This window comes from Mesocricetus auratus, unplaced genomic scaffold (genome assembly GCF_017639785.1).
Source record: "Mesocricetus auratus isolate SY011 unplaced genomic scaffold, BCM_Maur_2.0 Super-Scaffold_100018, whole genome shotgun sequence".
NCBI lineage: Eukaryota > Metazoa > Chordata > Mammalia > Rodentia > Cricetidae > Mesocricetus > Mesocricetus auratus.
The window spans coordinates 3233734-3251697 of NW_024429199.1; the positions used below are offsets into that span (position 1 = coordinate 3233734).

A 17964-nucleotide genomic window follows, 5' to 3' on the forward strand; every position below is an offset into this window, starting at 1 on the left:
ATTTTTGAGAGAGAGAGAAAACAAGTAAAGTTGTATGGGTAGGGGAGTGAGGAGGACCTTGGGGGAAGTGAGGAATCAAATGTGTAGTACGTGAGATATTTTAATGACTCTACCAAGGACAAGATATCTCCTTGCTGAGATGCAGCCTTTGTTTTTGTTTTTAACCATTAAAAATGTTATCTTTTCATGTTAAAACTACCATTTATCATCAGTTTCCCATGTGATGCAGTGTTTTTTGATGTAAGCACATGCATATCCTGTCTACTTTAAATAAAATTCAGAATAATTGAATCTGAGCAATAGAAATGCTAAAGTACGTGTACACACACACACACACACACACACACTTTATTTCTTGTCATTTCTAAATTTCCAGTTTAGTTTACTTGAGTTTGATACAACATCACCCCCTGGTGGACGTTAATGGAAATGAATCTGAACCTGCTTGATTTAACAAGACTTAGCCCATCAAAACCTCTGGAGCCTCAGCATAGCTCTCTCTTCAAACAAAATCACATGCAAAACCTCAACAGAAGAGTGAAAATGAGCTATGCTGGTAACCTTCTCTTCTCTACATTTTGGAATAATTTTTAAAGATTTATTTAATATATATGTCTGTGTCTATGTGTATGTGGTTGAGTGTGTGTGTGTGTGTGTGTGTGTGTGTGTGTGTGTGTGTGTGGTGTTTTGAATAGGAATGCCCCCCTCGTAGGCTTATATGTTTGAATGTTTGGTCATCAGGGAGAGGCACTATCTGGGAGGACCTGGGAGGTGTGGCTTGTTGAGGTGGGTGTGGCTTGTTGGAGGAAGTGTGGGATGGCCCAGTGGCTCTCTCTTCCTGCCGTCTATAGATTCAGATGTAGAACTCTGAGCTTCACCAGCACCATGTCTGTCTGCATGCTGCCATGCATTCCTCCATGAAGATAATGAACTAAATCTCTGAAACTGTAAGCCATCCCCCATTAAATGCTTTTCTTTATGAGTGTTGCGGTTGCCATGCGCAGAACACTGACTAGGGTGTGTGTGTAACTACACACCAGAAGAGGGTGCTGGACCCCCTGAAACTGTAGTTATATGAGGTTGTCAGCAATCTTAACTGCTGAGCCATCTTTCCTGCCTTGTCCCTGTATTTATGGCCAAACCCACACCTCCCCAAAATACCTTCAAGATACAGTTTGTTATTCAGAAACAAACGGCACCTCCCTCCAGAATTAGATGACATCAGATTGCTTCTCTCAGTGAGTGGGTACATCTCCCAAGCCGAAAGCACTCCCGAGGGTCCTCAATGCACAGGAGCAGGCTAAAGGTTCCAAATAGACTAAGTTAGGGAATCACACTAAATTATTCAACTCAGAAACTCTCAAACTATTTTATCACAAGACACAGTCCTTTCCTCCCCAAAACGTCTTAACACGAAGCCTACTTTGTACTGTATGTCATTTAAAATGGCAGTTCCATCTCCACTAACAAATTGGCTCTTTGGTTGCCTAGACTACTCAATCTTCAACGACGCTCATTCACTGTGTTGTCAGCCAGCTCTCAATCATTTGTGGTAATGGAATAAGCAGCCTAGGTGACTGCCATGGTAAATCCCTAATGTCAGCTTGATAAGATGGGGGATGGCTTGGGTGAGTACTAAAACACCCCTTTGGGTGCGGCTGAGGGTAGACGTGGATGACCTAATCAGTGACTTAATCCGTTGATAAATCCAAGAATTGAATGAACTATAGGAGAATGAACTGCAGGAGGTGGGGGCTGGATGGAGGGCGTAGGTAACCAGCAGTGAGGGTGGAGGCTGTATCCGGCCCTCATCGTCCCTGCCGCCTCTCCACTCTGCTTTCCGGCAGGCATAAGCGGAACAGCTTTGTCTCCCTTGCATGATGGACTGAAACAGTGAGAAACTGATTCTTGAGGTTGTCTGTGTTAGGTGTCTCATCCCAGAAACAACAAAACATGCACAGTGACAGACAGTTGCTCTACACTGGTGCCACTTTCGTAGGCAACTCCATCTCCATCGTCAACTCTCACCACCAGCTGAGGGGAGGAAGCGGCCGCCGCCTGCGCTGTCAATGGCCATGCTTTGCCTTCGCTTAAATACAGGAGGTCTGCACAGTGTGGTCTTATCTAGAGGGATGGTAACACTTGCTTGGTTGACTCTATGACCCAAGAGGATGACGCAGAGCTCTACAACTGACAGGGATCAAACGTGTTCCCCACACATCGTCTCCTCTTACGAGTTTATGAGCTAAAGACACAAAAGCCCTATCACTTATATCATCCATGTATTAGCGTTAGATCCTCCCCAAATGTTATCCTGTATAACAAGTATTTTTTAATAACATATTTTGACAAAAATAGGAGCTGTGTCCTGTGTCAATAGTGGCAAGCTTTCTAAGTCTGCTGATATGTGTTGCGTGATTTCTAATTTTTAAAAGAAGTTCAGATTCAACTTTCAAGCAGTGGAAATATTATGAGGCTGAGTTAACGACCTTAAACTGTGCTTTGATCAATACCACCTGGTGTGATCTGCTGTCCTTTGATATCAGCTACATCTTTGACATAGTAGCTGGGGTCCTGAGGGTATGGATGCATTCCATCACCAGCCTGGTGGCTTCCAAAGCAGAGCCCCAGTGCACTGAGATGCCCCCACTCCCATGGCCATAATTGTGGACCACAGGCAGCCTCTGTCCTCCTCGGACAAGGATCTCCTTCTGCAGACGCACACCTGGCCGGCTGGGCCTCAGACCCACTTTCTCTTCTATGTTGTAGGCTCTGTGGAGGGAGGGCTCAAGAGCACAACATCGAGAAAAGATCTCTCTGCTGAGTCCCGCATCTGGGGACAGATTCCAGTCTCCCTTCTGTCTGGTTCCTCCCAGGATTACATAGGATGTACCAGGGTAGACATACGTCAGGCCACTCCCATCTCGGATGAAATGCTTCACCCAGGGGGCCTGTGCCCGGAGCACTTGGCCCCTTACAGGGGAAATCACGGAGTCTCCCACAAGTTGTCTGCTTCCCAGGCCTGAGCAATTGACCACGATGTCGAAGGATGGCTGCAGTTCCCACAGGTCCTCTATCCTCCTGGTGAGTAGCACACCTCCACCTTCCTTTATCCTGGGAAAGAAAGACTGGGGTGAGCTCAGCCACCTCTCACCCACTTCCTAGAAGTGAAGGACAGGACCACAGCAGCAACGACAAAGCAGCAAGCTCTGGGGAGCTTCCAGGACTCGGGCATCACAGTCTAGCTCCATCCTTGGCCAATGGAGACTCTTGAGGCTAGTCCTAAATGAAAACCTATTTTGGAAATTCAAAACAAAGAAAATCACATATCTTTCTCTTAAAACATTTTGCAGAGAGTTCCTATGTTGAGATGCAAAATAAATACCAAATCAATCGATCTGTGCTCCAAACACTCAAGCTCTTCTTGTTCAGACACTACTGCCTCCACACCAGTCACATGGTAATTCTTACATACGCCTTCGTATTAGTTTACTCTAGTAGATGCTTTCACTCTCTGTCCCTGTCCCTCCTCTCTCTCTCTCTCTCTCTCTCTCTCTCTCTCTCTCTCTCTCTCTCTCTCTGTGTGTGTGTGTCTCTGTGTCTCTGTGTCTCTCTGTCTCTCTCTCTCTCTCTCTGAGAATGTTTTCACAAAAGGAACAAAATATCCAGCTGATGAAATAAATGACAGCCATTTTTTGAACCAAATAGTTTAATGATGAGAAGGGATGGCTTATAAAGCCTTGTAATCGTTGTTGAATTGTAGGACAATATACACAGCATAAAACCTTACCACTTGGGCCATTTTTAAGTGCACAGCTCAGGGGCAATGTGTAAGTGGCATGTGTCAGCTTACATTGTTGTACAAACATAACCGCCACCCATCCCAGCAACTCTTTTCATCTTGAATGTGGAAATTCTATAACCATTAAAAATAATAATAAATTCCCCAGTAATCTTGTCATCTTAATCCCTTGTAATCCTATAATCTTATTCCTAGGCTCCTTATAGGATACAGGGGATTTAATATAAAAGACTTTGGCAGTTTTGTCCAACAGATGCAGGTTGGTGATCTAGAAGCAATACATTGCTGAGAGGGAAAAATATTGTGAGACATAGTGCCCACCCTCGAGGGCCAGAAAAAGAACTGAGAGACAGTGTAGACAGCTGGCAGTGTGAGGGTTTAACATACGGATACAGATATGTGTGTGCACGTACACACACACACACAAACGCACGCACATAAGCACGCACGTACACACGCACGCACGCACAATTGGTTCCATCTCAGGGGAACTCTGGAAAATAAAGTGGTACCCCAGATGCGTCTGTTCCCCTGTCTGTTCTTGCTCAAACACATTCCAGAGAGAATATGGGGAAGACAAGACTGAGAGCAGAAACAGAGGTTTGGGTGCCTGTGCCCACCCCACCTCCGAGAGAGCAGAGGTGCGCGTGCTAACTCACCACCCTCCCCTTCCATGCCGGATGAACAAAGGTCTCATGAGAAGGAAGACACAGGAAAAGTCTAGACAGAGCGTGATGCCAGAAGAAATGATGGCAAAGTTTCACCTCTGATTTTTAGCTCAACAAGGAAAGACGCTGACATTCTACTCCTTCTAGCTGGAAAGTTCAACTGAAACTCGCATTGAGATCTGGAAGGAACTGGCCTTTTGACACTGTCCCCAGTTCTAGAAAATGCCACAAGTAGAGGAAAGTAACAAGTGAACAGCATGGCCGCTCCCAGCATCACAGGCCCCAACAGCAGCTCAGCTTTTGTGAGCAGAGCTTTGTCTTCTCCGCAGCAACTCCGCGGATGGTGAATGACAGTCAGAGCCTCATCCGCTTACTCTCCACACCCCTCCCACTGGCGGGACCACTCCCACAGCACCACTGAGCAATTGAAGGACAGCCAGAAGCCTCTGGGTTGGATTCATGTATTTATATTAAATATTTGCAGAGGGCCCAGCTGTGCTAAGTCCGCAATAATTTGAACCTGGGGCGTACTTTCCATTCAGTCCAAGATGTTGTTTTAAGCACTAAATATTGCCCTATGTATCCTTGCTTGTTCTTCAGAAAACCAATAGAAGACTGTGGCGTTTACCTGCGCAAGAAAACCCAAAGACACTGGCGAGCATCTAGCCGGGGTCACAAACAACCAATGAAAACGTCTGTGTGGCAGAGTGACTGAAAGCAGAGAGAATGACAGTTTCCACTCTCTCCACGGAACAATTTGGAAACTGAGGTTATGTTTGTTGGGTGTGCACTAACGAACAGTGTTTTCAAAGTGAGGTAATTCTCTCAGGCCAAACATTGCTGAAAGAAGAGGGACTTGGTGTCTTGTGGCAACGCTAACCAGCACTCTGTACCGTGTCTGTGCTGCTTAAGAAATAAACACCAACACCACAGAAAGATGGAGTGAAAAGAACATACGAGCCAGAAGGTGGGGAGGAGTGCTGAGGGGAGGAAGGGTCTACTGGACGTTATACAACTGTAGCGATCAAAAGCCCCCAGCAGCTGTTGTGAGCTGCACAAGCCTGGACCCATCAACATTTCACCAGGGATGGGGAGGGCTCAGGAGACCCCACACTTCCCTTGGTAGCTGCTGGAGGAAGACGTATCGTTTATTTCAGTGGTGCAGCACTGATAATTTCCCCGTGTTCTATTAAGTAAATAATCCCCCAACCGGGTTCTGCAAATAACCCTAATTAAATGCAATGGGTTGCAAGAATAGAAAAAGGGAAATACACGAAAGTAGGACAGGAGCTGTCTGGAAGAAGGGTGTGCTGTTGAGGTTTTGTTTCTAGTTTCTTCGACTTGACCCAAGTTAGAGTTATCTGAAAAGTGAGAACCTCACTTGAGAAAAAGCCCCCATCAGATTGGCCAATAGGCAAGCCTGTGGAGCTTTTTCTTGAGTGATAACTGGCATGGGAGTGTCCAGCCCACTGTGGTTGAGGCCATCCCTGAGCAGGTGGTCCTGGGTTCTAGAAGAAAGCAGACTGAGCAAGCCTGGGGAGCGAGCCAGTGAACAGCTCCTCTCCATGCCCTCTGTATCAGCTCCTGCCTCCGGGTTCCTGCCCTACTTGAGTTCCAGTCCAGACTTTCCTTCATGATAGACTGTGGTCTGAACATGTAAGCCAGAAAAACCATTTCCTCCCCCAAGTTGCTTTGGTCTGTTTTACCAGAGCTATAGAAAACAAATAGGACAAAGGGTTTCAACAGAGAGGGAGGGAGATGAGAGAGGGTAATGGGGCTGAAAACAACTAAAATCATTATATACACACGTGAAACTGCAGAGGAATTAAAGAAAGCAAGTTCCAAGGAAAGACTTTTGGGAAGTAGGACCATCTACCCCTCACTTCCGCTACAACCTTGTCACGCTAGAAAACTCTAAGTTCCAGCTTTCCCTTCCTCCATATTGCTCCCAGACTGCCCTCATCAGCTTGTTGTGGAAATGAAAGGGGACAACATCTGGACCAGGGCTGACAAATGTGTTACCTACCACAGCTGCAGTTGCTCAGTCAGAGCTTTGCTAGAAAAATAAGACAGATCAAGGGCTTGTCACACTGCTATAGAACACAAGCCCTGCTATGTGGCCTATGGGTAGCCTGCTCCACAGCTGCGTGTCACTTACATTTAACTATGGCCACTTAGACTCTTTAAAGGTTTTAAGTGGCTCTTCTTTTGAACACTGTCTTGGTTTTGTTTTTCTTTGAATAGACTGTAGGTTCCATGCACAAATCTTTGAACATTATATCCTGGGCTCAGCCATTCTAATCAGAACTCAGGGTTATTTTTTCTAATTCAGGGAAATAAGTGAACTTACCAATCATAGGATTTATGCAAATTTCTTCAATTCACTGAACTTGTTTCCCTAACTATAGCCTAGGGATAAGAGTGTGCCGAGCTCAAAGATCAGTTAGGTCTTTCGTGAGAATTTAATGAATGCAAATGTCCTTCTTTTCTGTTTCAAACGCTGGGAGCTGTCACTGGAGATGATCTACCAGGCTTTCAGAAGGCCCAGCCAGACTTGCCGGGTTCCTCTTAGACCTCTTTCCCAGGAAGAAACCCGCTGCACACGCCCAGAGCCAGGTCACCATGCGTTGTTCCAATGTGAGTGAGCATGTGGTGCTACACACCCATCGCTATGTATCTCAGGCATGTACATCATGAGCTGACACCAGTGTAGAGGAAGGCACTGCATCCAGAAGCCAGATACTAACTTAAATGACCAGAAGCCAAGAAGTCACTTTTACAACCGCATGAAGTTGCTATTACAGCAGTTGGGGAGAACAACTAGGGATAGAAAATGCTCCATCATTTTCCTCTGGAGATTCTGGCAGGGAGTGAGACCCCATTTTGCAAGGAGAGCGTCCCACAGCCCCATAATCCATGAGGAAAAGGGAGCTCCATTAACTAAGAGCATTTACAGGAACGAAGGGCTCTGCTGGAGAAATACCACAGTGAGGACTGGCAGAAGGGAGCAGGGACCTTTGGGTAGGGGCCAAGACAGAAAGGAGGGTATCGTGGATATGTTAAGCTATACAAAGTAGGGATGTCATATGATATTTTATTGAGGGTGAAGTCACTTGCATGAGAAGCCAAGAAAGTCAAGAACCAAAGGTCCACGCACTGCTCTCTAAGACTTGACAGGAACCCAAAGGAGCCGTTTGGGCGCGGTCAGTGCTTTGGGTAGGTAAGATCTCTCCCTACAGGAGGGTACAGCCTAGGGAAGAGGCCGGATCAACTCACTGAAACAGGTTATAATGGTTTTATAGGAACTTAATGAATAGAAAATGAGGAACAATAGACATTTTAATCACTTAAAATTCAGGCAGTTTCTAAGCTGCCAATCACTCCTTTGAGACAGAGTATACCTTAGTTTAAGAATGTTATCCAAATAACCCTCTGCATTGCAACGCTATAAAGTGAAAACTCCCACTGCAGATGCATGTCTGCTCTGGAGAGGAGGTAAAAGACATGGGGCTACACCTCTGCAGACTAAATGGTCCAGAAACTTCTGTGCCTTGGCCAGTAGGAAGGAGATTGGTACTGGGCCCATGCTCAAGCTGGCATCTGAAGCCTCTGAGCATCCTCCTGGGAGGGTGTGGGTACCAATCCAAAAACATGAAGGAGACCAGAGGCAGAGCAGGACTGCCTGGAGTTGGGGTTCAGAGCTGAATGCAGTCATCCCCACAGGAGTGAAAATAATCTAGAGACATTTGAGCCTCTCATTTTAGCTATCAAACAAATGAAAACTGAACCCCAAGAAATTGAGATATCCCCAGGAATCTCACTCCAGGAGAAGACTGAGACCCTGGTGTCTGATGAGAGGGGGTCTCCTGGAAGGAGATTTTTTGCAGCCCTGGCTTGTTAGCCCACCTTGCAACAAAGACTAGAGGTGAGCAGAGTGGAGACCCCACCTTGAGCAGAGCTATTCCGCTGTATGTACCTTTGGCCTTCTCTTTAAACCCAAACCGAATTCTAGCACGCTGAAGGTGGATATGGTTCTGGGGGTGAACTCTTTGATTTTCTCCACAATGTGGCTACACTGAATAATGCTCCTTTTTCTGCTCTTCACTGTCACCTGTGTGTTTAATTGGCTTATGGAGGACGGGCCAAACCTGGTTTATTGGGGCCAGCTACCAGGAGCTCTGATCCTAACAACTCCGGTATCTGAAGGAAGACATCTCTCTTGGTATGGAGTCAGCTCTCCTCTCACCTTAGAATGAAGAGAGGTGACTCTGGGGGGTTCTCCAAAGTTAATCAGAATGAGTTTTCAGTCACCACCTGGAAAGGGGTTGGAGTGAGAGATGTGGAAGCCACATTGAAGATGAAGCGTGTGTGAAATGAAGAGAGGTAGGCATGGCCAGGACTGGGAAAAGACAGAAAGTTCATTAGAGAAGATATCAGAGTTGTTATATATGCATTGTTAGCCAGCTCTCGAACTGAATCCCTGCTCTCAACTCGAGGAATGGCGCCTCGTCACCAGAGATAAAAATCAGCTATGCTCAGTCAATTTGTTCAAAAACAAGAAGAAAAAGAAGGCTCTTTTAAATTTCAGTAGGCAAGTCATGAGTAAGGATTCACTGGGGAAATCCAGCTCCTTCATGACACGCTCCTGTCGCCATGCCCAACACATGTTCCCATAGTGAGAGCTTTAAAATGGATTTTAGGTTTTACAAAGCTGCCACATGCATACAGTCTAATTCTTCCCTGACATTTCTTGTCTGCTGACTGCTGACCTGGCTAACGTCCTCACAATGAACTACGTGCTATTGCACACTTGTCTGAGTGTCCACCCCAGCCTGGTCTTACTCCATGAATACATACGAATCACTCCAGGCTACACCAGGCGTCATGTGTAAACCAGCCTCTGTGCCCTTGGAGGAGGGGATATAGGTGTGGTCCAGGGCTTCCTCACATGGTGGTGACCTCCAAGCATAAAATTACTTCATTGCTACGTCATAACTGTAATTTTGCTACTGTTAGGAATTGTAATGTATATATCTGATATGCAGGATATCTGATATGTAACACCCCCCCCAAGGAGGCGGTGACCCACAGGCTGAGAAACACTGCCCTAAGGGATATTTCAGAGGAGAGGCTATGTTCCCATAGTTCCTCTGTGTTAGACAGGAGGAGAAAGAGTCTCCCCCACACAAGAAAAGGCCCTTGCAAGTTGGACAGGCATAAACTGGAAGAGCCTGCCCCCTGGGTGATGTGCGATGCAGGTGTGTATTTCTGTATAACTCCCCAGGAAACAAGAGTCAGGCAGATGGGAGAAAGAACACGAGAAATATGAGCAAAACTGGGGTGCAAGGCCTGTCAAGGAAAAGCAACAGAGATGCCTATCAGCGTGGGCAGGGAGGTCCGTGCCGGGTTCCGAGGAGGCTACCTCAGAGCCATGGCATCCTGGAGAGAAATCAGCCCTTCTAAATTATAGGTCTCCAGCACTGAGAGTGACCACCAGACTTTCTAGATGTCACCAAATGCAGGGTGGCTCTGACCCCTTCAGGATAATTTATTTGGGTAGGGTGCCTAGCAAAAGAATTATTGCCTCTATGATTCATTTCCTGTGGTAGCAAGCAAAAACACAGCCAAGCGGGTGACTTTACTGTCCCAAGATATAAAATATTCCCTGCACGAGTGATTAAGCCTCTGAGGGCTTCTGTGTGTTGGGTTGTTATAGACATTATGGGCAATGTTTGAGAAGGAGATGATCTTTTCTGTTCTTGGGGAAAATTTAACAGTCTAAGTTATAATAAAATAATGTAATTTCCCTGGGTTGATGTAACATCCTGGCAGGCGCTGAGGCTGCAGCCATTGCTACACGGCATGCTGGGAGGAATGTTCTCTTCTGAATGAGGACACAGAAGGCTGAGTATTCACACTGGGGAAGAGACGGAGGCGGCAGCAGAACAGGCCCAAGCGTAAGGAACAGCAGGGACTGTGCGGCTGCCCATCTGGGGCTTCCCGGCCCACAGAGTGAACCCCAGATGTCTTATTCCTTCACAGCGACACCGCCCTGCCTCCCACCAGCCTGCAGGGCTCCTCCTGGGCCGCAATGAGGCCCTGTCCCTGCTCCAGCAAGCCTTCCATAGAAGAGAAGGGGCCAGGTAGACTTTGTCATCCACCATATTGGCCATCTGGCCAGATGACAGGGTCATTTCGTAGATTAAAAACAAAACAAAAAGAAGACCAAATTTCAGAAGACCTCTGGTCCCAGATAAGAGTGATGGACCCGGTACCCAGATTTGGGGATTGGCAGGGCTTATGTTTTACGAGTCCCCCACCTCAGGCACTGGATAAGCAAACCAGCAAGAGATGCATTGACGTGTGTCAAGTGAAAACACCCTTGCTGTGGATCCTGAAATACTAAGACCAGAGAGTGCTGAAAACCAAGTCAGAAGGGAAGCAATCACATATTTCAGATAAGCCCTCAATTTTAATGTTCTTACTCAGAACCAAATTAGTAATCATCATCATAATCATAATAATGAAGCTATTTTTTACTGAAAAAAATTAAAACTAATTTATGGTAAACATAGGATTTTCTCTTCCAAAGAAATTAAGTTATAAATATACTATTTGAATGACTCTATTTTCTGCATGTGGAAACTAAGACTTCAGTACCTGGCTTTTCTCTGAGGGAATGGGGACAAAGGAGGCACCAAGTTACCCTGAGTGTGATACGCTCTCCAGAGGCTTCCACAACCTGGAGAGTACGAGAGAGCCCTGAGAAGCCAGGAGAGCTGGCCGTGTGCCTTATGAACAGCTAGGCAATGATTTATCACCATGTCAAACAGGAGAAAACAAGGACATTTCAACCAACCTTCTCTCCAGCCATGGGAGGTAGGCGGAAGTCTCACACTTCAGAGTTGTAAAAGCATGACCAAAGACGTATTGAGGGAATCGCTTCAGCTCGGCCTCTGTCATCTTCCGAAACCCCAGAACGACATCAGCCCAGAAAGGCACCTCTTCCTGGGGGACACTCCGGAACACCTGCCAACTGAAGCAGAGGAAGTCAGAGGGGCCTTTAAAGTTTGTGGAATCGTGTGTTTTTCATAAGCGTTTAAAACTTCGCTTCCTGTAAACTCAGAGGAAGCGGTCGATTCTTCCATCCTCTAGGCCTCAGGTAACTGAGTAGCCGAGTTCAGATGTGCACGGCTGAAGGAATCAGACATCTGTAAGGAAGTCACAGGGCTGGCGGGTCACGCAGAGGTGGGCTCCCAGCTGGCAGGCACCAGCTCAGGTTTGTAACCCCAGCACGACAAACAATAAACATCATGCCTTCTCACATCTTCAATTTCATTAATTTTCTTCTGAAATGGCTTTGTCATGATTTCCTTTTTAGCATATTCACTACGTGTTTTATCTAAATAAATAGATTTAATTGATTTTTCTGAAATGGTTTTACCATGATTTCCTATTTACACACATGACTGCATATTTTAGAGGAAATTTTGTAACGCGTTGCGCCACACTTCCTATAAAGAAGGAAATGAAACTAAAAGAAATTCAAATGTTAGCCTTGGTTTTGAACATGATATTTTAATTGGTAGGACTTTGTTCATTTGTTTTTGTTTTTGAGACAGGGTCTCACTACGTATCTTTGGCTGTCCTGGAACTCACTATATAACCCAGGCTGACCTTCAACTCATGGTGATCCTCCTGCCTCAGCCTCCTGAGTACATTCCCCACAGGTCTCAACCACTTGAGGAAAAAACTGTACCTATCTTTGGTAAAATTCACTTAATACATATTTATAATCATTTACTATATGTGGAAGTCTTCATTGCCATATCCCTAAAACCTAGAAGACTAGTATAGAGAGTGCTACCAAAATTCTTTTTGAAGAAATGAGGATTAAAGTTATATCAAATATACACAAGAAATTTATAAAGCCTTAATTTTTGAAATGACAGAATATTGGAACATGTCTGTTTCTAAAAAAAATTACTTAGAGACAAGGTTGATGAATTCCTTTTGGTTTTGGAATAGGTTCAGCATGACTATAGCATGGTGAATAATACCATGCTTCCATATGACTCAGCAACTAACGTTGGGGAGACAGAATAGGCCCTGACATTATAAAGAATAAGTCCACAGCTTGATGGTTAAGCAGAACCTGCTTCTTTGAATAGGGGCTTTGGAAAAGTGAGGATATCATCACCCATCCTAGTGATTATATGGTGAGGGAAGGCGTCTTAGTTAGTGTTTCTATTGCTGTGAAGAAACAACATGGTCATGGCAACTCTTACAAAGGAAACATTTGATTGAGGCTGGCTTACAGTTCCACAGGTTTAGTCCATTATCATCATGGTAGAAAGCATGGCAACGTACAGGCAGACATGGTGCTGGAGAAGGAGCTGAGAGTTCTACATCCAGACCCTCAGGCAGAAGGAAGAGAGAGGCACACTAGGCCTGGCTTGGGCTTCTGAAACCTCAAAGCTCACCCCACTTCCTCCCACAAGGCCACACCTACTCCATAAGGCCACACCCCCAAATAGTGCCACTCCCCAAGGGCCTTTGGGGCCATTTTCATTCAAACCACAGAAGGCAAGAAGAGAAAGGGCAGACCCCTACTGCTGTAAATAAGCACTTAGAAGAGGTGTCCATCGCCTGGAGCTTCCTTCTGCTGCTGCTTTGTGAAAAATGAGTGTTTCCTCACTTATTATACTTGTATGCATGCGTGCTGCATGCCTTTATACACACTGCCTTTATGCAAGAGCCCACGGAGACCAGAGCGGACACCAGATCTCCTGGAACTAGAGTCATAGGAAGTTATGAGGTTTGGGAAGCTGAACCCAGGTCCTCTGTGAGAACTGAAAACGTTCTTTTTGTTTTGTTTTGTTTTGTTTTGTTTTGTTTTTACGAGACAGAGCTTCTCTATATTGTTTTGGAGGCTATCGGTCCAGCCCAGCCTCGAATTCACAGAGATCCGCCTGCCTCTGCCTCCCGAGTGCTGGGATTAAAGGCGTGCACCGCCACCACCCGGCCAGAAAACGTTCTTAACCACCGAGCCATCTCTGCAGTTCCAAGACAGATACTTTTTAAATAGTCTTGGTGGCACATAGACAGAGCAGCAGTTGGAAACATCCTAAAAGGTAGGTGTCCATCTGCTCTTCAGAAGGCTGTGTTAGCACACAGGACAGCACGTCTGTTGTTGTTTGATGATGATGAAATCTGAAGACACTAAAACACTTAGTAACCTCTACTTAAGAGGATATAGGATGCAATTATCATGTTTTAAGTGCTGTCTGTGTTAGAGATATTAAATCGAGTTGTGGGGGACTTGGAGAGATGACTCAGCAGTTAAGAGCACTGAAAGCTCTTTGAGAGGACTCAGGTGCAATCCCCAGCACCCACATGGCAGCTCCCAGTTGTCTGTAACTCCCGTTCCAAGGGATCTGATTCCTTCATACAGACACTGCAGGCAAACACCAATGTATATAAAAATAAAACAAATTATTTTTAAAAAGAAAAGTTAAATGAGGCTTATTCTCAAAACCTCACTTGAGTATGCATTTCCTCTAACCCAGATATTAACAATCAAACAGAAAGGTATTCATCACTTCAGAAACACTATATTCCAAATGGCACTTCAAGAGATGAGTCTAGGCCTGGAGATATAGTTCAGTTGTAGGGCACTCACCCAGCATGACCTAGCATGCACAAGCCCTGGGCTCAATCTCCAACACTACCCCTTCCCCAAAAAGCATCTTTAGGAAGTACAAAACTTACTTTTGGGGGCCATCTTGTTTTGTAATGATTCTCACATAAATAAGACGTTCCTCTGCCTAAGGTCTCTGTGTCCGCTGCAGGGTCACTCCTCTCTGCTGTCCCTCAGCTACACCACCTCCACACACCCAACTCAGTGCCTACGCTTTTCTCTGTACTTTCAAACCACTGCACATCCTTTCAACAAACTCAAAAAATTGTGATAAAAAATTACAATGATTATATACTGTTTTAAAAAACCTAATTCTGTTAAGTAGTATTTCTCAAGTTTTCTGAAGCAGTTTCCACATCCTCCCTCTTGCAAATATATTCTGCTGATCTCTGGTCTCAGTCTTGTTCTATTTCCACAACTTCAAATTCCTTTTCTTACCCAGACACCAGATGAACACCCGCATCTGTGGCTTCTGCAGACTTGGCAATTGCAGACAAGTGTTGGAAGGTCTCCAAAAACCACTGCTTCAGCGTGGGCACAGGTGTGTCTGCAGTCATGGAGAAAAGCGAAGGCCAACAGAGAGGAAACGATCATGGCACAAATGTAGTCAGGGAGGAGCATTCAGACAGAACACACGGAGCTTTCGATGTTGATGTGTCTATCTGGCCTACTCTTGTAATGGTTACTGATGGAGGGGAAACAGGCTAGGCAGGGCAGCCTGACACGGGAGCCAGAAGCACACACGGTATATTTCTAAGATGCCAGCCAGAGCAGGAATGACTGGGTGACTGGGAAATCCAACCAGGCACATGGTTGGGACAATAAACAGAACAGAGAGGCCCCTTACAAGCAGGTTGGAAGCACAGATCAACAAGGATGTGTTAGTAACAAGACTTAAATAAATCACTGGTTAAAAACTAACAAATACTCCTTTAATATTGAATAAACATTGTTATAAGTGAAAAGTGTGCCTGTGTGAGTGCAACACTCTCCCAAAATTGCAGACAGGCTGCTTGTTTGGAGACACAGAAGAAATAATAACTGCACTGCAGAATTACATTAGACCTCAATGGACTGTCCTCCAATGACCTATGTCAGTGTGGAGAGTTGGCTTAATATGCATTCCTACATTCCTACATCTGAACCCTAAAAATGGAATAGTCGCTTAAAGCCGCACGCTACAGAAATCATCTCCAGATAACAGACAATTCCAGTTCAACTGCGGATTGAGCAGTGACCTAATTCATATTCAAATTCTGGTCAAACAAAACTACAGTAGTCAGAGTGGCAGGAATAATTGCAAATGCAGATGGATGAATGGCTCTGTGCAGGGCACTAGTTTGAACTCTGTGAATATTAGCTCATTTAATCCTCAAAAGAGCCTACCGGTAGGCACGGGGCCGTATTTATTACTAGTGCTGGTCTGGATCATTTCTTATGAAGAAGTCTGGGGAGCGGAGCAAAGCTTTCCTCTAGCAACAGCGGAAAGACAAAGAAATGTTTCAGGACACCAAGGCACTGAGCCTCACAGAGAGCAAAGGCGTCTGTGACTGGATGGACTCTCAGATGAAGCGCGTCCTTTGAAGACGTCCAGGAACGCCAGGCAGCCTTCAGGATCACTTACACAGGCCTGGTATAAGCAAGGGGACTCCGAGCAACGGTCACAAGACAGGCACCTAGTGTGAAAATCAGCATCTTAGAAATACCTGTCTCTCACCTGGATACTTGTGAGGAATGAGCATCCCAGCTGCCACATTACTGGTGGTATCAGGAGTGAACTTGTCTGAGAGGACGGTAACGGAGCATCGGGGAACCAGCTGGGAAATGCACGAGGCGGTTGACAAGCCTATCACGCCAGCCCCGACAACTGCAATGCGCACCGTGTCCATGGCCTGAGAGGAGCGAAATGCAGACCTTTAGGGAATCATTCTGCCCAGATGAAGTCCGGGCTACAATTCTTTCCTCTCAGAGTTAATTAAGACTTCCTTCTGATGTCCCCATGGTGAAGGCCAGCGACTCCCTAACCTCTCGCTCCATTAAACATCAGTAAGAGCTACGAGGTCTCTCCAGGCGTTACCAGCCAAACCAAAACCAGCCTAGCTCTTCTGCCACCAGCAATCACAAGGCATTTGGGGACAGAGTTCTAGCCTTTGTGCACCTGCTGAACTTTTCCCCTGTGGGCACATCTCAGGGAGTGCTGGGGAGGTAAACAAGGCCTGGAGGGTGGCTGAGCTGTGACCTCTGCTCCTAGGACCTGCTGAGGAGCAGACACAGAGGCACCGCCAGCACATTGTGCATCTGTTTTGAATGACAGCATCAGACAGAGCTTGAGTGACAGAAACTGACATCATGTTCCCATCTTCACAGTCTCTGGGAACCAACTCTCTCCCCAGCCTCCTCATTCCCTCCCGTCACTGTCTCCTCCTAGAACTCTGGGCCTGAACTCCCAACCTAGACAGTGTATTTTCAAAATAAAGGAAGCTGGGCTCCTGGCTGAACTGCGCCATGGATGGTTCTATACCATGAAGGAATGGCCCATGACCTTCCAGCCTCCATGCCCTTTCGAAGATGAGACCAAGCGAATTCTTATTAGTCTCTTCAGTGGTAAATGAGAGGCCATGGAGGCTGTCTCCCAAATAGGCCTCTTGTGGGAGGGTTTGGGGGAAATATAGGTGCCAGGTGCCTGTGGCTCCCACCGCAAGGCTGACATCTTGTGTGAGAGGTAAAGAGAAAAGATCTCAGTTCCTCCTACCTCTCACAAGTCAGCAGGGATCCATGACTCCCTCAGCCCTGGCAGCCTCCCTGCCGGCCTTCACTTTGGCTTGCTATATCTGCTCCCTGCCCAGCTCCCTCTATCTGGCTCAATTCCAAAATAAGGAGAGAAAAAAAAATATAACAATCAATTCAGTTAGTCATTGCCATGTTGAGAGGCTAAGTTTTAATACCCAGCCAGCTGTTGGGGCTGTCAGCATAAAAACCTGTCCTTGGCACAATCCCTTCTTGCAAAGAGCAATGGCCGGGACATCAGGTCAGGTGGAATCAGCCATGGTCGTCATGAGGTCTGGCTCTGGGTGATTCTCTGCCTCCTCCCTCGCTCCGTGTGACTCTCCCCCCACCCCCATGAGCCTCTGCAGCCTTTCTGGGAGGTGTAATGTGTGCTGTTTCTATCACTGAGCTGTGTGTGTGTTTCTGAGCTGAGACTAGACTGCCAGAGCCAAGGGGAAACAGAGAAGGGTTTCGGGCACATGACAGTCCATTGGGTAAGGCCAGAGGGGGGAAGCCCTGGACATGTCCCCAGGGGGTGTAGAGAGCCAGTCATGCCCTTACTAACCCCACCTCATCACAGTGGCTTTGCCTGCCCAGCAGCTTGTCCGTAGCTCTAGTAAGTTAACACAAGGGCAAAAGCAATCTGTGCCTAAGAATAGCCAGCTGCCAGGTGGGGGAAGGAGAGCCAGAAAGATAGGAAGGATCCTGGTGTGACCTGTCAGTCTCTGGCCCCAATCCCACCAAGACACACCCCCAAACTTCCAGGGTGCAGACAGAATGGCCCCTGAGCCAAAAGTGGGGTTCAAATACCTGTCTCTGAGAAGGCAGTCTTGTGTCCCCCGGAGGCCCTGGCACCAACACTTGTTTTCCAGTGACCAGTTAGCCTGGTTTCCTGAGAGACAGGGAAAACAAAACTTCTTCCCATTGGGGAAATTATTAAGGGTGTTCTCTCTAAGCTGACTCTCCATTGGCCCAATCAGCTGTGTCTGCCTCTGCCCAGGAGAGAGGAGCTCGAAAGCCCTGTGAAC

General features: G+C 46.4%; 1 protein-coding gene across 2 annotated transcripts; it reads right to left on the minus strand.

Annotated features, from left to right (window-relative positions):
- Window positions 1-330: 330 nt before the first annotated feature.
- On the minus strand, window positions 331-17902 carry Ddo (D-aspartate oxidase). 2 transcript variants are annotated; one of them, XM_040728249.1, is made up of 5 exons: window positions 17747-17902; window positions 15888-16062; window positions 14609-14717; window positions 11330-11506; window positions 331-3114 (listed from the first exon to the last, which is right to left on the minus strand). In XM_040728249.1, the coding sequence occupies exons 2-5, from the start codon at window positions 16057-16059 to the stop codon at window positions 2547-2549; spliced, it is 1026 nt and encodes a 341-aa protein (XP_040584183.1). In that variant the 5' UTR covers window positions 16060-16062; window positions 17747-17902; the 3' UTR covers window positions 331-2546. The 2 variants fall into 2 exon arrangements, with proteins under 2 accessions (XP_040584183.1, XP_040584184.1); XM_040728250.1 differs by lacking the exon at window positions 331-3114 and adding an exon at window positions 3121-3294.
- Window positions 17903-17964: the final 62 nt, after the last annotated feature.

Coding starts and splice junctions, on each gene's coding strand:
- Ddo (XM_040728249.1), bottom strand. CDS start 16,059: ATGGACACGGTGCGCATTGCAGTTGTCGGGGCTGGCGTGATAGGCTTG. Junction 11,507..14,608: donor GGTGTTCATCTGGTGTCTGG/GTAAGAAAAGGA, acceptor CCTCTGCTTCAG/TTGGCAGGTGTTCCGGAGTG. Junction 3,115..11,329: donor CTCCCATGGCTGGAGAGAAG/GTTGGTTGAAAT, acceptor TTTCTTTCCCAG/GATAAAGGAAGGTGGAGGTG.